This window comes from Nansenia antarctica (genome assembly GCF_963989245.1).
Source record: "Nansenia antarctica genome assembly, chromosome: 2".
Classification (NCBI taxonomy): Eukaryota; Metazoa; Chordata; class Actinopteri; order Argentiniformes; family Microstomatidae; genus Nansenia; species Nansenia antarctica.
Window position 1 is genome coordinate 87154696 of NC_137675.1, and position 20106 is coordinate 87174801.

The following is a 20106-nucleotide window of genomic DNA, read 5'->3' on the forward strand; positions in this document are numbered from 1 at the left end:
TACGTGGACCACAAGCCACTCACGCACGCCATGTCCAAGGTGGCGGAGCCGTGGTCCGACCGCCAACAGCGCCAGCTCGCCTACATATCCGAGTTCACCACAGACATCCAGCACGTTGCTGGGAAGTCCAACCAGGTCGCGGATTGTCTCTCCAGGGCGGTGGTTGGTGCGGTCCAACTGGGTTTGGACTACGCGCGCATGGCTGCAGACCAGGCCGCCGACCCCGCCGTCCAGGCTCTCAAGTTGTCGGACACAGGACTGCGCCTAGAAGAGGTGGTTTTCGGTGACGCAGGGGCCACGCTCCTGTGCGACGTCTCCATGGGTCAGCCACGACCGGTGGTCCCCGCCAACTGGAGGCGCCCCGCCTTCGAGGCGATACACGGCTTGTCTCACCCTGGTAGGAAACCGTCCTCACGGCTGGTGTCAGAGAAATTCGTCTGGCATGGGCTCAAGAGGGATGTGAGGGCCTGGGTTGACACGTGCATCGCCTGCCAGCGCGCCAAGGTGCATCGACACGTCAAGGCCCCCCTGGAGCAGTTCTCTGTGCCTGAGCGGAGGTTCGATCATGTAAACGTGGACCTGGTAGGGCCGCTGCCCCCCTCGCACGGATACACCTATCTCTTTACCATGGTGGACAGGACGACTCGCTGGCCGGAAGCAGTTCCGCTCTCCTCAACGACAGCCCCCGACCTGGCCCGGGCGTTCATCGCGGTGTGGGTCTCCCGCTACGGCACCCCTGCTGATCTCTCCTCTGACCGTGGCTCACAGTTTACTTCAGAGCTGTGGGCAGCGGTGGCGGAGAATCTGGGGGTCAAGCTCCACCGCACAACCGCCTATCACCCGCAGGCGAACGGGCTCTGTGAGCGTTTCCATCGATCCATGAAGGCCGCCCTTCGAGCCAGCCTCACGGACAGCGACTGGCTTGACAAGCTGCCGTGGGTCATGCTGGGGCTCAGGACAGCGCCTAAGGAGGACCTCCAGTCGTCGTCCGCTGAGCTGGTGTTTGGACAGCCGCTGCGGGTCCCCGGTGACTTCATTCCCAAGTCAACGGAGCCCTGGTCCGCCGCCGCTCAGCGCGCCTCCCTGCTGGACAGCGCCAGGACCTTCGTCCCGGTCCCGACTACGCAGCATGGTGTCCCTACTTCGAGGGTGCCCCCGGAGCTGCACTCAGCGAGGTTCGTTTTCATTCGTCATGATGGCCACAGGACTCCACTACGTCCTCCTTATGACGGGCCTTTCCGTGTCATCGAGGCCGGAGCCAAGAACTTCATGGTTGACATGGGGGGTAGGCCTGAGTGTGTGTCCGTTGATCGCCTCAAACCGGCCCACTTGGACCTTGAACTGCCCCTGGACTTGGCCCTGCCACCGCGCAGAGGCCGGCCTCCAGTCCTACCTCCCCTGCCGCGCCCTGGCCATTCCCCCCTCCGACCCCGACAACCCCCCGCAGCTCGCGAGCCCCCGGTCGTCACTGCCCCCCGTCCTTCCCTGCAGGAGGACGGGATGGGCGATGTCACACCTCCTCCCGCACCTCCTGACTTTACCTACGATCGTAGGGGCCGGGCCATACGCCCTCCTCGCCGTGAGGATTTCCAATATTGAGGTGAACACTGGGGGGGCTGGTGTAGTGACTACATTATGGGTTCATGTTCTCCTCTTACTGTTGGTTGTGTAGTGGGAGGGAACCAGTTCTGGCACTAGGGGCAGAGGGGAGGATTATTAACGTTGCACCTTCCTGTTTAGATACACGAGTTTTGGTAACCATTTTCTGGTCCTGTACTGAGAGTACAAGTTGTTGTTTTGATTAAACAGTTATCATTACGTTGCCTACGTCTTTCCTTTTTCCTCCGGCACTACATTACGTCATTACGTCCCGGTTTTCACCACTTCAAATAGTTCACCGGTGTTTGGCCAAATTCAACGTATACAATAGTCCTATATATTACCTTCCTCATACCTACGTGTGTGAAACCCACCTCTTCCATCGATGCAGCCTTCCACGTTGGTTTACTTCACAATACTTTGTTTAGATGATGAAACAATCCGATGGTAGGCTATGGTCTGCCTCCGTTGTCGTTCCTCTCTCTCTCCCCCCTCTCCCTCTGTGTGTGTGTGTGTGTGTGTGTGTGTGTGTGTGTGTGTGTGTTTCGCTCTCTCTCTCCCTCCCTCCCTCCCTCCCTCTCTCCCCCCTCTCTCCCTCTGTGTGTGTGTGTGTGTGTGTGTGTGTGTGTGTGTTTCGCTCTCCCTCTCCCTCCCTCCCTCCCTCCCTCTCTCTCTCTCTCTCTCTCTCTCTCTCTCTCTCTCTCTCTGTCTCTCGTTCTCTCTGGGTGTGTGTTTCTCTCTCTCCCCCCCCTCTCTCTCTCTCTCCCTGTCTGTCTGTCTGTCTGTCTCTCTCTCTGTGTCTCCCCCTCTCTCTCTCTCTCTCTCTCTCTGTGTGTGTGTCTCTCTCTCTCTCTCTCTCTCTCTCTCTCTCTCTCTCTCTCTCTCTGTGTGTGTGTGTGTGTCTCTCTCTCTCTCTCTCTCTCTCTCTCTCTCTCTCTCTCTCTCTCTCTCTCTCTCTGTGTGTGTGTGTCTCTCTCTCTCTATTACAGTTTTTCTCTATCGCTTTACGTAATATGTTTTCTCAAAGCATAGCTCATTTTCTCTTTACTCTTAATACAAATCCAAAAACTCACACACAAAACCCCAAACTCCACAAATCTCTTGCAAAAGCAAACAATGCATTCAAAATAATGTTATGTCTTCTCAAAATGAAATGTTGTCAAATGAATAGACACTTGTGTAACAACCGATTGAACACTGATGTGCACAATGGAAAACACTATGATCAGAGGAAAACTGTACTATGATAAGATTATCAGTGGGCCTTTTGCATTTTCAGTGTTACACTACGTACGTACAGTAGCCTGTTATAGTCTGTTATGTTTTCGTACTAAAATATGAAACACACAAATACAAGAATAGAACGTTTTTTTATTCTGAAATACTGTACACATCTCAGCAATGCAGTTGGATTTGTAAAGTGTTCGTCGACATCACAGGCAATGTTCTTCCTGGGTAAGCAGATGGTAAAGTATCGCCTGGCATGACGAACGAACCCTGATATACTTCAGATATATTTCAACACAGGAGAGCTCACCTTTGGCCCTTTTATTGCTAAAGCTATGATTGCTAATTCAAATGCAATCGGTGTTTGCCCATATGAGGAGTGTGATTGTGTGATTGGTGGCTTGAGTTTATAGCATTCTGAATGGTAGTGTTTTCCATGTGAACACAAGACATTTTATCAAGGAAGAATGCGCCAAATTGTGTGAGAATTGTGTTTAGTGTGTTGTTAACTGTAGTTTAGAGCTGCAAAATGAGTGATAAGCAAGAAATGTGTTTGTCATTGTGAAGAATTGGTGTAAGATAAAATACACCAGCTTCAGGTGATTGTGTTTGAGGTTCTGATGTTAGTGTTAAAGCGATAGAGAAAAACTGTAATGTAAAGAACTACAGTGGTGTAGTCTACGTGATACGCAGGACTACGCCGTATACCCACTAGGAAAGGCCAAGGATTTCCGTATACCCACTTAACAATGTGTGAGGATACGTAACGGCGTTTTGTGACAGAACTTTCACACTTTCATTCATAAAAGTCACCCCGTCTGTGTTACGAAGCACTTGACTTTTGGACCATTGGGACTGACTTGATATTTCATGCGACATGAAATATGTCAAAATGCAGCACTATCATGCACAAATCAGCCTTATATAGCCTATTATAGGCTAGATATACATTATAGATTCAGCGTCTTTGAGCCCTGGAAAAGCGCTATATAAAAAACTATTAATTATTATTATTATTATTATTATTATTATTATTACAACATGTAATGTCAGATATATAACATTAGACAGGGAGCGCAGATTTATTTTTATGGCATTCCGAAATGAACGATATGAGGCTGGGAGGGAAAAATCACAGTATACCCACTAGAAAAAACTAGACTAGACTACACCACTGAAAGAACATTCCGGAAAGTTCAGATTCAAGTATCAGGTTGCAGTGCGATGTGAAATGTAAAAGATGATTTACTGTGTACAGTACGGTATTACTTACTTAGGCCCTTAACTCCCAGTGGAGCATAGGCCATTGAGGACTCTTCTCCATCCAGCACGGCTTTGGGCTATCTTCTCCGTCTCTCCCCAGCTGGTACCATGTCTTTTCAGCTCTGCCTCCGTGTCCCGTCGCCTCCAGCTGTTTTTGGGCCTTCCCCTCGTCCTCTTCCCCTGGGGGTTCCAAGTCAGGGCCTGGCGTGTGGTGGTGTCTGCTGGCTTACGTAGGGTGTAAAGGCCAATCCATCCCCACAGTACAGTACGGTATGCATTCATACAAAACTGGTTTGACAGAATCATTCCAGATGCTCCAATCTAAAATAATCTACTGTGTTTCAGTTTATTTGATTTCATTTTATTTGTAAAGGGACAATGCATAGGCCTATATCAATGAACATTAAACATGTAAATACTAAAATGTACAATATTAAAAGGATGGGTTTTTATAATCTTAATTTAATTATTTAGTAATTTAAAGGCAGTATTAAAAAGATGTGTTTTTAGTCTTGACTTGAACACATTTGCTGAGTTTGCATCCCTAATGTAAACTGGCAGTGCATTCCACACTCTGGGTGCATAAAGTGAGAATGCAGCCTCACCAGATCTCTTTGTCAGATTTGGTCAAAACCAGCATCAGAAGACCTGAGAGCTCTATTGGGCTGATATGCTAGTAAAAGACCTGAGAGCTCTATTGGGCTGATATGCTAGCAGAAGACCTGAGAGCCCTATTGGGCTGATATGCTAGCAGAAGACCTGAGAGCTCTATTGGGCTGATATGCTGGCAGAAGACCTGAGAGCTCTATTGGGCTGATATGCTAGCAGAAGACCTGAGAGCTCTATTGGGCTGATATGCTAGCAAAAGACCTGAGAGCTCTATTGGGCTGATATGCTAGCAGAAGACATGAGAGCTCTATTGGGCTGATATGCTAGCAGAAGACATGAGAGCGCTATTGGGCTGATATGCTAGCAGAAGACCTGAGAGCTTTATTGGGCTGATATGCTAGCAGAAGACCTGAGAGCTCTATTGGGCTGATATGCTAGCAGAAGACCTGAGAGCTCTATTGGGCTGATATGCTAGCAAAAGACCTGAGAGCTCTATTGGGCTGATATTCTAGCAAAAGACCTGACAGCTCTATTGGGCTGATATGCTAGGAGAAGACCTGAGAGCTCTATTGGGCTGATATGCTAGCAGAAGACCTGAGAGCTCTATTGGGCTGATATGCTAGCAGAAGACCTGAGAGCTCTATTGGGCTGATATGCTAGCAAAAGACCTGAGAGCTCTATTGGGCTGATATGCTAGCAGAAGACCCGAGAGCTCTATTGGGCTGATATGCTAGCAAAAGACCTGAGAGCTCTATTGGGCTGATATGCTAGCAAAAGACCTGAGAGCTCTATTGGGCTGATATGCTAGCACAAGACCTGAGAGCTCTATTGGGCTGATATGCTAGCAGAAGACCTGAGAGCTCTATTGGGCTGATATGCTAGCAAAAGACCTGAGAGCTCTATTGGGCTGATATGCTAGCAGAAGACCTGAGAGCTTTATTGGGCTGATATGCTAGCAGAAGACCTGAGAGCTCTATTGGGCTGATATGCTAGTGTAACGGAGTAGAAAGGTCAAGTTCAATTATAGCTAAAATAGGTATAAACTGCGCCCTCTAGGGGTTTAATGACGTGGTATATCCGGGGTGTGTCCGTGACCCGGATGCTGTGTCCGTGACCCGGATGCTGTGTCCGTGACCCGGATGCTGTGTCCGTGACCCGGATGCTGTGTCCGTGACCCGGATGCTGTGTAAATATAGCTGGACAGTGCAATTGCACGGGACGTAACGTGATCTCCCTCAGTTCATTCTTAACCACTGATGCGGTAAGGTCATGTTTTCTGCAGGGTCTGAGATCGCATATAATTTAAGAGATTATTAATGTACCTCTGTTTTATTTGAATGTTTGATAAGTAAGATAGCTGTTTTGAGTTTCCCATTCATAGTATGTTAGTTTGGAACATATCACAAGTTTGTTAATGTGAGTTTTCTGTTGTTAACAATGATGGCGCTAACGTGAATGTCCGTGTGTAACATCATTTTAGAATGTAGCTCGATGACCCTGCAAGTCCCGTGTCCAGAAATTGATGCACTGTTTTCTACAGGTAATATTGTTATTGTTGTGTTATTATATGTCTGTTGTTCTGTTAGTAGACCGTATTGTATGAGGTTGGGTCTTCCACCTCGCTAGTTTGCAACACGCTCGCGGCTTACCTAGCAGTCAGGTTGCAGCCATTGTTGCACGTGGTGCGCATGCGTATTCCAAGTGCGGGGTTTTTCCATGCATTTGGATGTTATGATTTCTTGTTGGTGTTGTTAAATGAATACCACTATATGATCACACATGTGAAGATTTATGTAGTCTACACATTTTGTATTTTTGTTTCATATTATTGTTATAATTTGTGTAGTATGAGTGACTACTGTATGCTCAGTTCATTCTTAACCACTGATGCGAATGTAGCTCGATGACCCTGCAAGTCCCGTGTCCAGAAATTGATGCACTGTTTTCTACAGAATAAATGAACGTGAGCCATCCAGCTGAGAGTGATTCATGAAAAGATACACCCCGTCACATTGGTGCCGTGACCTGTGGACCTGAAGTCAACTCTTCACCTTGAACCGGGACCACTCTGCTGGATCACTCTGCTGGACCGCTCCTGCGTGCTGTCTGGTGGGCGGTGTATGGTTTCACTCAGTTCATTCGGTGATGTTATGCACAAATGGATTGTTGAATTAATGAATGTGATCTGTGATTTATTTTAGTTTTATTGCTGTTTTGGTGACATTTTTCTTTACTGGTCTTTTATCTGATTAGTCTGTATAGTACTGTTTTCTTGAATTGTAATTCAACATGAGCCACAGACCAGGATGTTTCAGTACGCCACTAAGCAGTAGCATTGGGAGGGGTAGAGCGATCCTCCTCAGTGGAGGTAGGGGGATTCCAGTGTTGAGTTATGATAGTCCTGTTCAGGGGGGTGATGTTCATGTTGTGGGTAGTCAGGATGCTGCTGGGGCCCTTTCAGTTAGTAGGGACACAGTTCCTTCTCAGAGCCAGGACATTGATCATGCACCGAGCACACGGGTCAGTGATGCCCCATCCCCAATCTCTGCTTTCCAGTTACCTAATGTAGTGAGCCAGATGAGTGACATAATTAGAGATGTTGGTCTACAGCTGGCAGATAGCATACTTGCACGCCTTGACTCAACGCTACCTCCTCTTAGCACTGCGCATGCACAGACCACGCCCACTGATACATCCACCCAGAGTCTAGACCTGTCCCAAGTCCAGTTGGTACCTCACAGGAGGGTGAAGGAGCCTCCAACGTTCAGAGGGGATGATAAGGACGCAGTGAATGTGCGTGAGTGGGAAGACATAATGAAGAGTTATGTGAAAAAGGCGAACATCAGAGCAGATCAGCAGGCGGAAGAAATATTCACCCATCTCAGGGGCAGGGCTAAGGATGTAGTGAAGTATGGGACCAGGAGCAGTGGCATTAATGTCGCTGAAAACCCAGAGGCCATCTATTGTCTTCTACGTAAGCATTTTGCTGCTGTTCCCTGTTCACCTATCCCCCTAGCCGACTTCTACACCACGCTGCCGAAGAGTGGTGAGGATGCGTATGACTACTGGCTACGCCTCAATCAAGCTGCAGATGTTGCCACTGATCGCCTCAAAGAACAAGGTAAAACACTTGAGTGCCCTCTCCTGGAGGTGACACGTATGTTCATCAGGAACTGTCCATCCAAAGAGCTTGCCATGACTTTCAGATCAAAGACGATCGATAAGTGGACTGCTGTAGAGGTCCAAGATGTACTCGACGAGTTCCACACTCAGGTGTGCTCGAACGGTGTTGCCGCAGCCGTGAGTAAAAGGCCCAGTGAGGGTGTGCTAGTGAACAGAGTTGAGATGTCAGGCACTGATATGTGTTCACCTGAAAAGCAGGACACTCGCCCAGACAAGGGGGCAGAGGCCTTTGAACGTATCATCTCAATGCTAGAGAAAGTCCTAGTGGAGAAGTCTGCTCCTGCTAAGGACATGTCAAACAAGCAGTATAGACCCAGCCCCCCCAGGATTGAGGGTCTGAATAACCTGCCGTGTGCTGTGTGGGGCGACGCTAGACACTCTGCTTGGACTCACTGCCGTGACCAGAGGCTCTGCTTCCAGTGCCATTCGCCTGGACACCCCAGATCCAAGTGTCCGATGCAGGGGCGTGCCCAGTCGGCGCAGCAGGGAAACTTATAGATCTGCATTCAAAGGAGGACTGTGCAGATCCTGTTGATATCTCTCCCAATGATGAAATGGCTGATTGTGAGTCAACATACAAGTCATTCATCTCCAGAGCGCCTTCGAACAAAACAGTAGTATTTCAAGGTCTACACCGAGTCCAAAGGTCTGATAGTTTATTCTACACCACTGTCTCCGCTGCAGATGTCTCTCTTAGAGCGATGATAGACAGTGGTTCTATGGCATGCACGCTTAGCGAGGCTGCGGAGGCGCGTCTCTTGCAGCGTAACCCTGATCTGAGAGGATGCCCCGCTGATGATGTCATTATCATAGGATGTGGTGGTCACCGAGTTGTACCTAAGGCAATATACAATGTCGATGTGGTGGTGTATGACTGCAAGATGGTCATCCCAATGCTTGTGGTGCCTGGACAGACCGATGACATGATACTAGGCAGTAATGCCATCAAGAAAATCCTAGAGTTGATGAGGAAGACTGACAGCTATTGGCGGCTGATATCTGAACATGGTGGTGGCAGTGATGGGGACTGTCATCACTTCTTCTCTCTCCTTTCCAATACAGAGAGATGGAGGGGTGAGACAGTGCCTGAGAAGGTTGGCACACTGAAGCTACAACAGTGTGTGGTGCTACAGCCAAATAGTGAGCATCTTGTATGGGGCAGACTCCCTGTGTCGGCACCTATATCAGAGGGCAGTACGGTGGTTGTGGAACCAACTCAGTCCAGATGCAGACCGAATAAAGTTCTGGTTGGCAGAGTTGTTACGCCGATGTGGGGCGACCGATGGCTGCCTATGAAGGTTGTGAATCCCACCGGTGAGCCGGTAGTGCTGAAGCGAAACACCAAATTGGCGGACGTGTTCCCCTGCATTGCCGCTGAAGATCTGTCCCCGCCCGACCACATTCAGTCTTCCCCACAATCCGTGACTGGTGAGTCTGTAGCAAGGCCCAAAGAAGACATCAGAAAGGCACTGGAGGAACTTGGTCTACGCGACCTAGACTTGGACGCGTGTGAAGTCTCTGACCTGTGGAGAGAGAAGCTTTGTCAGCTTGTTGTGAAATACGAGTCGATCTTTTCACGCCACAAGTTGGACTGTGGTGAGGCGTCTGACTTCGTGCACAAGATACATCTGGTGGACGAGAGGCCATTTCGCCTGCCCTACCGCAGAGTGCCACCGAACCACTACGAGAAGCTGAGGTCTGCCATCAACGACATGGAGGAGAAGGGCATAATTCGTAAGTCCAACAGCGAATATGCCTCGCCCTTGGTTCTTGTGTGGAAGAAGGATGGAGGATTGCGCATCTGTACGGACTTCAGATGGCTTAATGCGAGGACAACGAAAGACGCACATCCGCTGCCTCATCAGGCTGACGCGCTGGCTGCACTAGGTGGTAATGCCTACTTCTCCACAATGGACCTTACCTCTGGTTTCTACAACGTGCCTTTACATGAGGACCACAAGAAATACACTGCGTTCTCCTCTCCCTTTGGCCTGCATGAATATAACCGGATGCCTCAAGGGTTGTCCAACAGCCCGGCTACATTCATGCGGATGATGCTCTCGATCTTTGGGGATCAGAATTTCACCAGTCTATTGTGCTACCTAGACGATGTTATGGTCTTCGCTCCTACAGAACAGCTGGCACTCGAGTGTCTAGAGATGGTTTTCTCTCGTTTGAAGTACAACAATCTCAAATTGGCTCCAAAGAAGTGCTATCTTCTGCGGAAATCAGTACGGTTTCTCGGCCATATCATCAATGAGTCAGGAGTGCAGACGGACCCTGGGAAGGTTGAAGCCATTAGCCAAGTACAGGTATCCGATCTGATGGACAGTGATGGGGTGTCTCCTTCACAGAAGAAGATTAGGTCCTTCTTGGGCATGATGCTTTACTATCAGCACTTCATTGAAGATTGTTCCTCTAAGGCCAGACCCCTGTTCAAGCTTCTCTCTGGACAGAACGCTGGAGAAAAGGCACGCAGAGGGAGAAAACCAGTGAAGAAATGTCACAATCTTGTAAAGCTCAAACCAGCTGACTGGACGCCCGAGTGTAGGGATGCTTTCGAGACATTGAAGCGCGATCTCCTGCATTCTGTAACCCTGGCCCATCCTGATTTCGCAAAGCCATTTATCCTAGCAGTGGATGCTTCATTCGATGGGATTGGCGCCGTCATCTCTCAGCTCCAGCCTGGTGATAAAGTTGCAAGACCAGTTGCCTTCGCTAGTAGGACGCTGTCACATGCTCAGTTGAACTATCCAGCTCACCGACTTGAGTTCCTGGCATTGAAGTGGGCTGTATGCGAGAAGTTTTCCCACTGGCTGAAGGGAGTGCATTTCACAGCGTGGTCGGATAACAACCCCTTGACCTACATCCTAACGAAGCCCAAGTTAGATGCATGCGAACAGAGGTGGGTGGCCAAACTTGCTGCATATGATTTCGATCTGAATTATATCCCAGGGCCTAGGAACATAGTTGCTGATGCGCTGAGCCGTGAGCCATTTGTTAAGTCCTGTGTGAGCGATCGCCTGGTGAGGGAGCCTTACCTGTCCTTGCTGGATCAGGTGAATGGAGTAGTGGCTGGTACGGTGCAGGACGCTTTCCGGCTGACTACCAACTGTCAAGGTGTTCAGCACACAGATGAGGTCCTGAGTCCTGAGTCTTCTGGAGGTGCCATTAGTGCTGAGGAGGTGTCTGCTGTCATGGACGTCCATCGTACTGGGGGTGTTTCTCAGCTGCCCTACATTAATCCGGAGTATTTGCAATTGCCCGAGGAAGACCCTTCCATCGCCATCCCACAGAGTCAATTACACAATCTCCAGCAACAAGATGCTGTAGTGAGCAGGGTTCTCTTTTATATGCAGCGACATAGGAAACCAAATGCACACGAGAGAACAGCTGAGTCTAGCTGTGTGCTCAGGCTGTTGAAACACTGGAAGAAGTTAAGAGTGCGTAGTGGACTCCTCTACCGTGTGAAGAGAGACCGCATCAGGGACAAGAGGATCTTTCAGTTCGTCACTCCAGAAGCTCTGAAGCGACAAGTCTTGCATGGAGTCCACGATGCTGCTGGCCACCAGGGTCGCTCAAGATCATCCTCTCTGGCCAGTGAACGATTCTTCTGGACAGGCATGCAGAGGGATGTTGAGAATCACGTGAAGCACTGTCAGAGATGTATTTTGGGGAAGACTCCTGAACCACACGCCCGAGCACCTCTTGAGAGCATCCGCACTTCAGCTCCTATGGACTTAGTGTGCATCGATTTTTGGACCGCAGAGCAGAGCGACAAGAAGACCATTGATGTTCTTGTTGTTACGGACCATTTTTCTAAAGTAGCTCTTGCCTTCCCCTGTCGGAACCAGACTGCGAAACAAGTTGCCCGCTGTCTATGGGACAAGTTTTTTTGCATATATGGGTTCCCCAAAAGAATCCATTCGGATCAGGGAGCTAACTTTGAGAGTCGGCTTCTAAAAGATCTACTAGAGATGGCAGGTGTGCATAAGTCCCATACGACTCCATACCACCCCATGGGCAACGGCGTCACAGAGAGGTTCAACAGGACCCTCGGGGGCATGATAAGGGCCCTCCCTCCACTGAGCAAGTCCAGGTGGCCACAGATGCTCCAGACACTGACCTTCTGCTACAACTCCACTGTGCATGAGACCACGGGCTTCGCGCCATTCTACCTGATGTTCGGACTGGTCCCACGGCTGCCCGTGGATGTCATGTTTCATCATGTGCTGGAGGATGATGCCGTTGTCAGTCGTCATGAGTTTGTGCAACATCTGAGGAGAGATCTTTCTGAAGCAGCACAGATCGCTCAAAGGAATGCCATCAGGGAACAAGATCGTCACGCCAAACTGTACAACCGGAAGGTCAGAGGACTGCCGTTGGGTGTTGGTGACAAAGTGCTACTTGCCAATCGAGGTGAGAGAGGGAAGAGGAAGATCGCAGACCGGTGGGAATCAACTCCTTTCGATGTGGTGTCTGTGAGATCGGACATCAACGTGTACAGGATCAGAGATGTTGTCACGAAGAGAGAGAGAAGGTTGTACACAGGAACATGCTGCTTCCGGTTGACTTCTTGACAGTTCCGGAACAAGATGGGAACCCGGCATCCCTAGAGGAGTCGCAGTCTATAGCTTCCTGTGCCAGTGTTCAGGGCTCTGTCACCTCTGATGTTGAAGAGGCCTCTCGGTTGCGCACCAGGGACTGGGTCTTGGAGTCGCCTGAGCACGCGGGGGCAGAGAGCATCCATGAGGAAGAAGTCAACGGAGGGACTATGCCCGTGCCGAGTGCCTCGAAGGAAGACCGACCAGATGAGTTGCTGGATAGTGTTCCTGATGACTCTGTACCTGACTGCCACACTGATTATCCCCCTGACACAGTATGTGACACAGTACACTCACCTGAAGCTAGATGTGATGCCCATGGTGACCTTCCAATTCTAGTTGAGGTTGAGCCGGAGCAGGTAGTTTGCACACGTTCACAGAGTGCTCAAGTTCCATCAGTTGTCACGAGATGTGGGAGGAGTGTTAGGAACCCAAATAGGCTTATTTGTGAGATGTCAGGGCAGATGCTTAAAGGGAGTACTGAGCCTTTCATAAGTTCTGCATTTAGTTTCATTGCGGCGTCTATGTAGGGGCGTAGTGCATCCAGTTTTTTTTCTTTATTTATTTTGCTTCCGGTCTGAGTCGTGACCTAGAGTCATGAGATCCTCTTGTAAGGGCAAAGTTATGTACAACTGTGGGATGTAGATGGCATCTCTTTCTCCTCTGTGATAAGTACGGGTTTTGGTACCAATCTGTCCTTACACACTTCTTATGGAAGAATTTATAATGTTGAGTTTTGGTACATCAGTGCTCGAGATCCACGTTGTTTTTTTGTTTTGTCATTTGTTTGTTTTTTCGCTCCTGTTTTTTTTTTACTGTCCTCCGGTTTTCATGCTGTTGCCCCATTTTAGTATAATTTAAGGGGGGTGTATGTAACGGAGTAGAAAGGTCAAGTTCAATTATAGCTAAAATAGGTATAAACTGCGCCCTCTAGGGGTTTAATGACGTGGTATATCCGGGGTGTGTCCGTGACCCGGATGCTGTGTCCGTGACCCGGATGCTGTGTCCGTGACCCGGATGCTGTGTCCGTGACCCGGATGCTGTGTAAATATAGCTGGACAGTGCAATTGCACGGGACGTAACGTGATCTCCCTCAGTTCATTCTTAACCACTGATGCGGTAAGGTCATGTTTTCTGCAGGGTCTGAGATCGCATATAATTTAAGAGATTATTAATGTACCTCTGTTTTATTTGAATGTTTGATAAGTAAGATAGCTGTTTTGAGTTTCCCATTCATAGTATGTTAGTTTGGAACATATCACAAGTTTGTTAATGTGAGTTTTCTGTTGTTAACAATGATGGCGCTAACGTGAATGTCCGTGTGTAACATCATTTTAGAATGTAGCTCGATGACCCTGCAAGTCCCGTGTCCAGAAATTGATGCACTGTTTTCTACAGGTAATATTATTATTGTTGTGTTATTATATGTCTGTTGTTCTGTTAGTAGACCGTATTGTATGAGGTTGGGTCTTCCACCTCGCTAGTTTGCAACACGCTCGCGGCTTACCTAGCAGTCAGGTTGCAGCCATTGTTGCACGTGGTGCGCATGCGTATTCCAAGTGCGGGGTTTTTCCATGCATTTGGATGTTATGATTTCTTGTTGGTGTTGTTAAATGAATACCACTATATGATCACACAAGTGAAGATTTATGTAGTCTACACATTTTGTATTTTTGTTTCATATTATTGTTATAATTTGTGTAGTATGAGTGACTACTGTATGCTCAGTTCATTCTTAACCACTGATGCGAATGTAGCTCGATGACCCTGCAAGTCCCGTGTCCAGAAATTGATGCACTGTTTTCTACAGAATAAATGAACGTGAGCCATCCAGCTGAGAGTGATTCATGAAAAGATACACCCCGTCACACTAGCAAAAGACCTGAGAGCTCTATTGGGCTGATATGCTAGCAGAAGACCTGAGAGCTCTACTGGGCTGATATGCTAGCAGAAGACCTGAGAGCTTTATTGGGCTGATATGCTAGCAAAAGACCTGAGAGCTCTACTGGGCTGATATGCTAGCAGTAGACCTGAGAGCTCTATTGGGCTGATATGCTAGCAGAAGACCTGAGAGCTCTATTGGGCTGATATGCTAGCACAAGACCTGAGAGCTCTATTGGGCTGATATGCTAGCAGAAGACCTGAGAGCTCTATTGGGCCCAGATGCAGGGCAGAGAGAAGAGGGCCAAGATCAGTGGTGTAGTCTAGTGTTTTCTAGTGGGTATAGGCCTACTGTGATTTTTCCCTCCCAGCCACATTTCGGAACGCCATAAAAATAAATCTGCGCTCCCTTTCTAATGTTATATATCTGACATTACATGTTATAATAATAATAATTAATTGTTTTTATATAGCGCTTTTCCAGGGCTCAAAGACGCTGAATCTATAATGTATATCTATAATATATAAGGCTGATCTGTGCATGAAAGTGCTGCATTTTGACATATTTCATGTCGCATTTCCCCCCGTTGATGGTATATGACGCTAGAGTCAGTCCCAATGGTCCAAAAGTCAAGTACTTCGTAACACAGACTGGGTGAATTTAATGAATGAAAGTGTGAAAGTTCTGTCACAAAGCGCCGCACATTTTTAAGTGGGTATACGGAAATCCTTGTCCTTTCCGAGTGGGTATACGGCGTAGTCCTGCGTATCACGTAGACTACAGATAATCACAGCAAACCTGAGCTCAAATGTGACAGGGTCTGGTGAAAAGGTCCCCAAGTAGGGCAAAGTCTTTTCTTTTCTTTTTTATAGATTATAGAAGTGCAGATTGTAAGATTTCTAATTATGTGTCATACATTGAAATCTGAAAATAGTTGAAGAAGATATGCTCATTTGAATGTGATTTGAAACCAAATACCGGAGAAAATTGTTCTGAATCTAAACAGACGCGTTTGCTACCACCGCGTTGGTAGCTAGCTAGCAGCTAAGAAAGAACATCGCTATGAATATCTAACTGCATGTTTAGCACATCACAACATGCTGATAGAGCATCAACATACATACATAGATACACATAATTAGATGATCACACAGTCCTTGCTTTTGAACACGTCCAAATACGTGAATTTGTTTACAGGTCATGTATCACTAACCTAGTAGCCTAGGAACAGGACAGCAGATGATACAGTGAATGCAATTCACCAATTAGGGTTAGGGTATTTAGTCATTATGGTTAGGGTATTTAGTGGTCCTAAAACTGTTGTTTGTTATATAGAGTGGGCTCTTCAACACTTAAACTTTCATAATATGAAAAAAAACAGAAAACACTTTTTCTTTTTCTTTTTAAAGAAGCTTTTTGATCATTTGCACAATAATTGAGAATTGCCGGCATGAAGACCTTTTCACCAGACCGTGTCACAAATTATAATAAAATCAGATCATTTGTGACGGCAGCTGGTGAAACCGGGAACAAGTTGGCAACCAATCAAATTGTTCAGACTTTTATTCAGAACAATTTTAATAAATGTTAACGTTGTTAAAATATTTTCATATTTGTGATTCTAATTACCATAAGACTCACTCCTGTGCCCTTGAGCCACATTTAGTTAATTGGCAGCAGTAAAAAAATAAAAAATAAATCAACATTCTTAAGATACAATCATGAATGTAAATCAATCAATTATTGAAAACAACAAGAAGAAGGATAAGTATATGTGACCGCGGCTGGTGAAAGGGGGGAACAAGTCGGCAACCAATCAAATTGTTGAAAAACTGAAATACATTTCAACGTTGTTGAGAATCACAACAAAATATTGCAATGCAATGGATTGGGTGAGTAATCCCCACTGCTACCTAGTTAACTATAACACTACTTAACATTGTTAGCAGGATCACAAAAGAAGCTGTGTTAGTTGACTAGCGATCTGTCGTTGATTTTCAACCATGCTGAAATGTATTCACATTCTTCCCCAAAAATGTCCAAACATTAAATCGGGTGGTGTCACATGTTTGACTCCTCTCTGGGATGACATCACGGTCAGAGACACCTTTGATTGGCAGATCTGCAGATCAGGGTGTTTAGCATCACCAGCTCCTCCAATACAGAAGTATGGGAACAGTCTCTCAGTGAAGGTGTGTTTATGAGTGTGGATGAGTGTCTTGTCTTCAGGGTCGTAGAAGGACACCTCCCCCTTGTTGTAGTCCAGCTGTACTCTGATCCTCTGGGGTCTCCTCTTCAGAGTGATGGTCTTACCCACTCCATCTGTATACTTACCATCCCTCTGTTTTATAGCCCAGATTCCATACTGTGGTGATGCAGGTACCACCCCCTTTCTGTCAATGGACTCTTTAGCCACACCCATGACCCAGTCAGGATGGTCCCCCACCTCCACCTCCCAGCTGTGCTCTCCTGAGATGAACCCCTCAGAGCCCAGAACATTTGGATACTTCATGAACCGTTCTGGGTTGTCAGGCAGCTGCTGCCTTGGGCCTCTCTGTCTCACACTGGTCAGATCATCAGACAGAGAGAGCCGGGGATGTGCAGTGTTGGGGTCCAGAATCACAGGAGCTTCAAAACAAACACAGATGCATTCTACACATTATGCGCTGTATTATTTATTATACATATTATACCTATATCGCCACTTCCCCAGAGTAAACCAGGGCGAGTTATTAGGAGAGCTGGACAGGGTTGCCAGATGGGGTTGACAATTTCCAGCCTAGCCACAGTCTAAAAACCGCTGAATCCACCGAAAACCAGCCCAAATCCTATATTGTCAGAAAACCGCTAATTACTATTGGGCAGGTGCCCATCTCCTACCCCTAAACTGTATATCTGTTGCCAATGATGTTTGTATTTTTATAAAAAAAAATAAAAACCTGCACATTGTGTGTAGCTACCTAGGGTGTGTGTTTTAACTTCACGCATTTTGTAACTTTCAGGCCCTGACATTTTGATAGCGCCTAAGTGCTATACATCCAGCCCAACCTAAATGCTATATATCCAGCCCAACCTAAATGCTTTTTTTCCCTGCCCAGTGTGATCATAAGTAGCCCTTTCTGCGGTAACCCCGCCCATCTGGCAACCCTGGAGCTGGATGGCTGGAGATAGACAAAGTGAATCTTGACACGTGTGTGTGTGTGTGTGTGTGTGTGTGTGTGTGTGTGTGTACGTACACTACTCTACTTGGCATCTAATCACTTGTGTGTTTTGTGTGGATATCACGTGTGACCAACAGTGTGAAACAGTTTGGAGTTGTGTGCTGTGAATTGTGTTGCACCTATACGGTGGTGAACTAGTAGCATCATTTCTCTTGTCACATCCAGTCAGAAGTCTCTCTAGCATTACCTGCCAGCCCAGAGTAAAAGCACTATGGGGCTCATGTATTATTAATAAACCTTGGCACTTTTTATATTCTTGTCCATCTCATTTGTTACTGTGTGGAGCAAGTTTGTGATCTGTACACCCTTGTAGACTGGACATCTCTTCACAGCAGACGGCTCTGTCACAGGCTTCATATTATCTACAAATCCATACTTTGCAAAACACCGTTCTACCTCTCATCCCTTCTGCACCTCTCTCACCGCCCCGTCATCGTTCTAAGATCCAGTGATCTTGTCCGACTCACCATCCCCAAAGCCCGTACCGTAGTCGGGCGCAGCGCTTTCCGGTTCGATCAATCAAACCATAGTCGATCAATGCACCTGTTGATCACCGTCTCTCACCCATCCCATAACCCATCACTGCCTCATTTTAAGTACCCCTGCTCCACTACCCCCGCTATCCCTCACCTCCGCTCTTCCTCACCCCTACCTCCTCCGTCTTTCTCCCCTCTCTCTGACTGTTAGTATTTTAATGCATCTGTATTTGCCAGTGTTTTATTGTTTTATTGTTTTATTGTTTTATTGTTTATTGTATTACCTAACCTTGTTTTATTTCTAGCTTCCCACCCCCCCCAAAGAGCCATTGCTTTTTGGTCAGGCTGCATTTGCACATAAGAATTTGTTCTTACATGTTTGCCTGGTTAAATAAAGGTAAAATAAAAAAATAAAAAAATAAATAAAATAAAAGTTGGGGCTTGCTACACATTTATCAATGTTGTATTTCTATGAACATATTCAAATAGTCTATTTAATAGTTATTCTTAATGCAATTCTCGTCAGTACTACTAACCGTGCTTGACAATCCCCTGCATCTTCTCCCAGACTCTGAACTGCAGGTTGCCCAGGTGTTTGGCCACGTCTATCAGCGCTCCTGAAACCTTCTCTGGGTCTGGCAGTGTGAACTGGGCTCTGGAAGAACATTCAGGAGTCAGTGCTGCTGTGGGCTTGGGTTCAGAACCACAGAGAAGAGAGACCAGAGACAGATCACTTACCTTTTCTTACTGGCCTTGAAGTTCTGGAGAGGAACAGAGGAGAAGTGTCATCAATACTAGTGATGTCATCAATCAGTCTTTGAATACATTTACAATTACTGTCTGAGAGAAGGCATCCTTACCTGCAGGAAGGAGATGTCTTCAGCTTTCAGCTCCTTCTCTAAGGCTGTGATTGTGTCTGAAAGTGATGATATCTGTCTGCTCAGTGCCTCAGTCTTCTCCTTCATCATCTGACTCTTCTGCTCCTCTTCCTCCCTCAGTGCAGCTATCCTGGCCTCCTCTTCCTCTCGTAGAAACTGGTGAAGTTTCTCAAACCCCTCCTTAATCTGTCTCTCTGTGTGCTGGGCCTGGCTCTGGAGACAGCAAAGGGAATAATCTGAGCATAATAATACTGAGCAGAACAAGAGAAGACCACATCACTGAATACAACACGTTGCCTGACGTACACAGTACCTTAATGTGCTTTGATGTTTCATCACAGGTTTGTTTAACTTTGTTAAAGACCTCCAGCTTCTCCTGTAAGGGTTTCAGATCTGTCTGGAGTTCCTCCTGGATTGAGACAAAACTTTACTGAGGAGATTTGGACACAAACTCTTTGAATCATTCCCCTCTGGCAGGAGGTCCATCAGGACCAGAACCTCACCACACTAAAACAGATTCATCCCGACTGCAGTAGGCCTCATTAACGAGGCCCGGGACCGCTACTGACCCCCACTGACCCCTACTGACCCCCGCTGACCCTCACTGACCCCTACTGACCCCCGCTGACCCTCACTGACCCCTACTGACCCTCACTGACCCTCACTGACCCCTACTGACCCTCACTGACCCCTACTGACCCTCACTGACCCCTACTGACCCTCACTGACCCTCACTGACCCCTACTGACCCTCACTGACCCCTACTGACCCTCACTGACCCCTACTGACCCTCACTGACCCCTACTGACCCTCACTGACCCCCACTGACCCTCACTGACCCCCACTGACCCTCACTGACCCTCACTGACCCCCACTGACCCTCACTGACCCCTACTGACCCTGACTGACCCTCACTGACCCCCACTGACCCTCACTGACCCCCACTGACCCTCACTGACCCCCACTGACCCCTACTGACCCTCACTGACCTTCACTAACCCCTACTGACCCCCGCTGACCCTCACTGACCCCCACTGACCCTCACTGACCCCTACTGACCCCCACTGACCCTCACTGACCCCCACTGACCCTCACTGACCTCCACTGACCCCCACTGACCCTCACTGACCCCTACTGACCCTGACTGACCCTCACTGACCCCCA

General features: G+C 47.6%; 1 protein-coding gene across 1 annotated transcript in view; it reads right to left on the reverse strand.

Moving 5' to 3' along the window:
• Positions 1-20106, reverse strand: part of LOC308150818 (uncharacterized protein) — a gene marked incomplete at both ends in the record, with an annotated part of 48213 nt that overhangs the window by 18351 nt on the left and 9756 nt on the right. Inside the window, 5 exons of the mRNA XM_080523610.1 lie at positions 16433-16995; positions 18601-18719; positions 18803-18825; positions 18925-19155; positions 19256-19351. Of these exons, the coding sequence (XP_080379736.1) occupies positions 16433-16995; positions 18601-18719; positions 18803-18825; positions 18925-19155; positions 19256-19351 (1032 nt within the window). The remainder of the gene's footprint in view (positions 1-16432; positions 16996-18600; positions 18720-18802; positions 18826-18924; positions 19156-19255; positions 19352-20106) is intronic.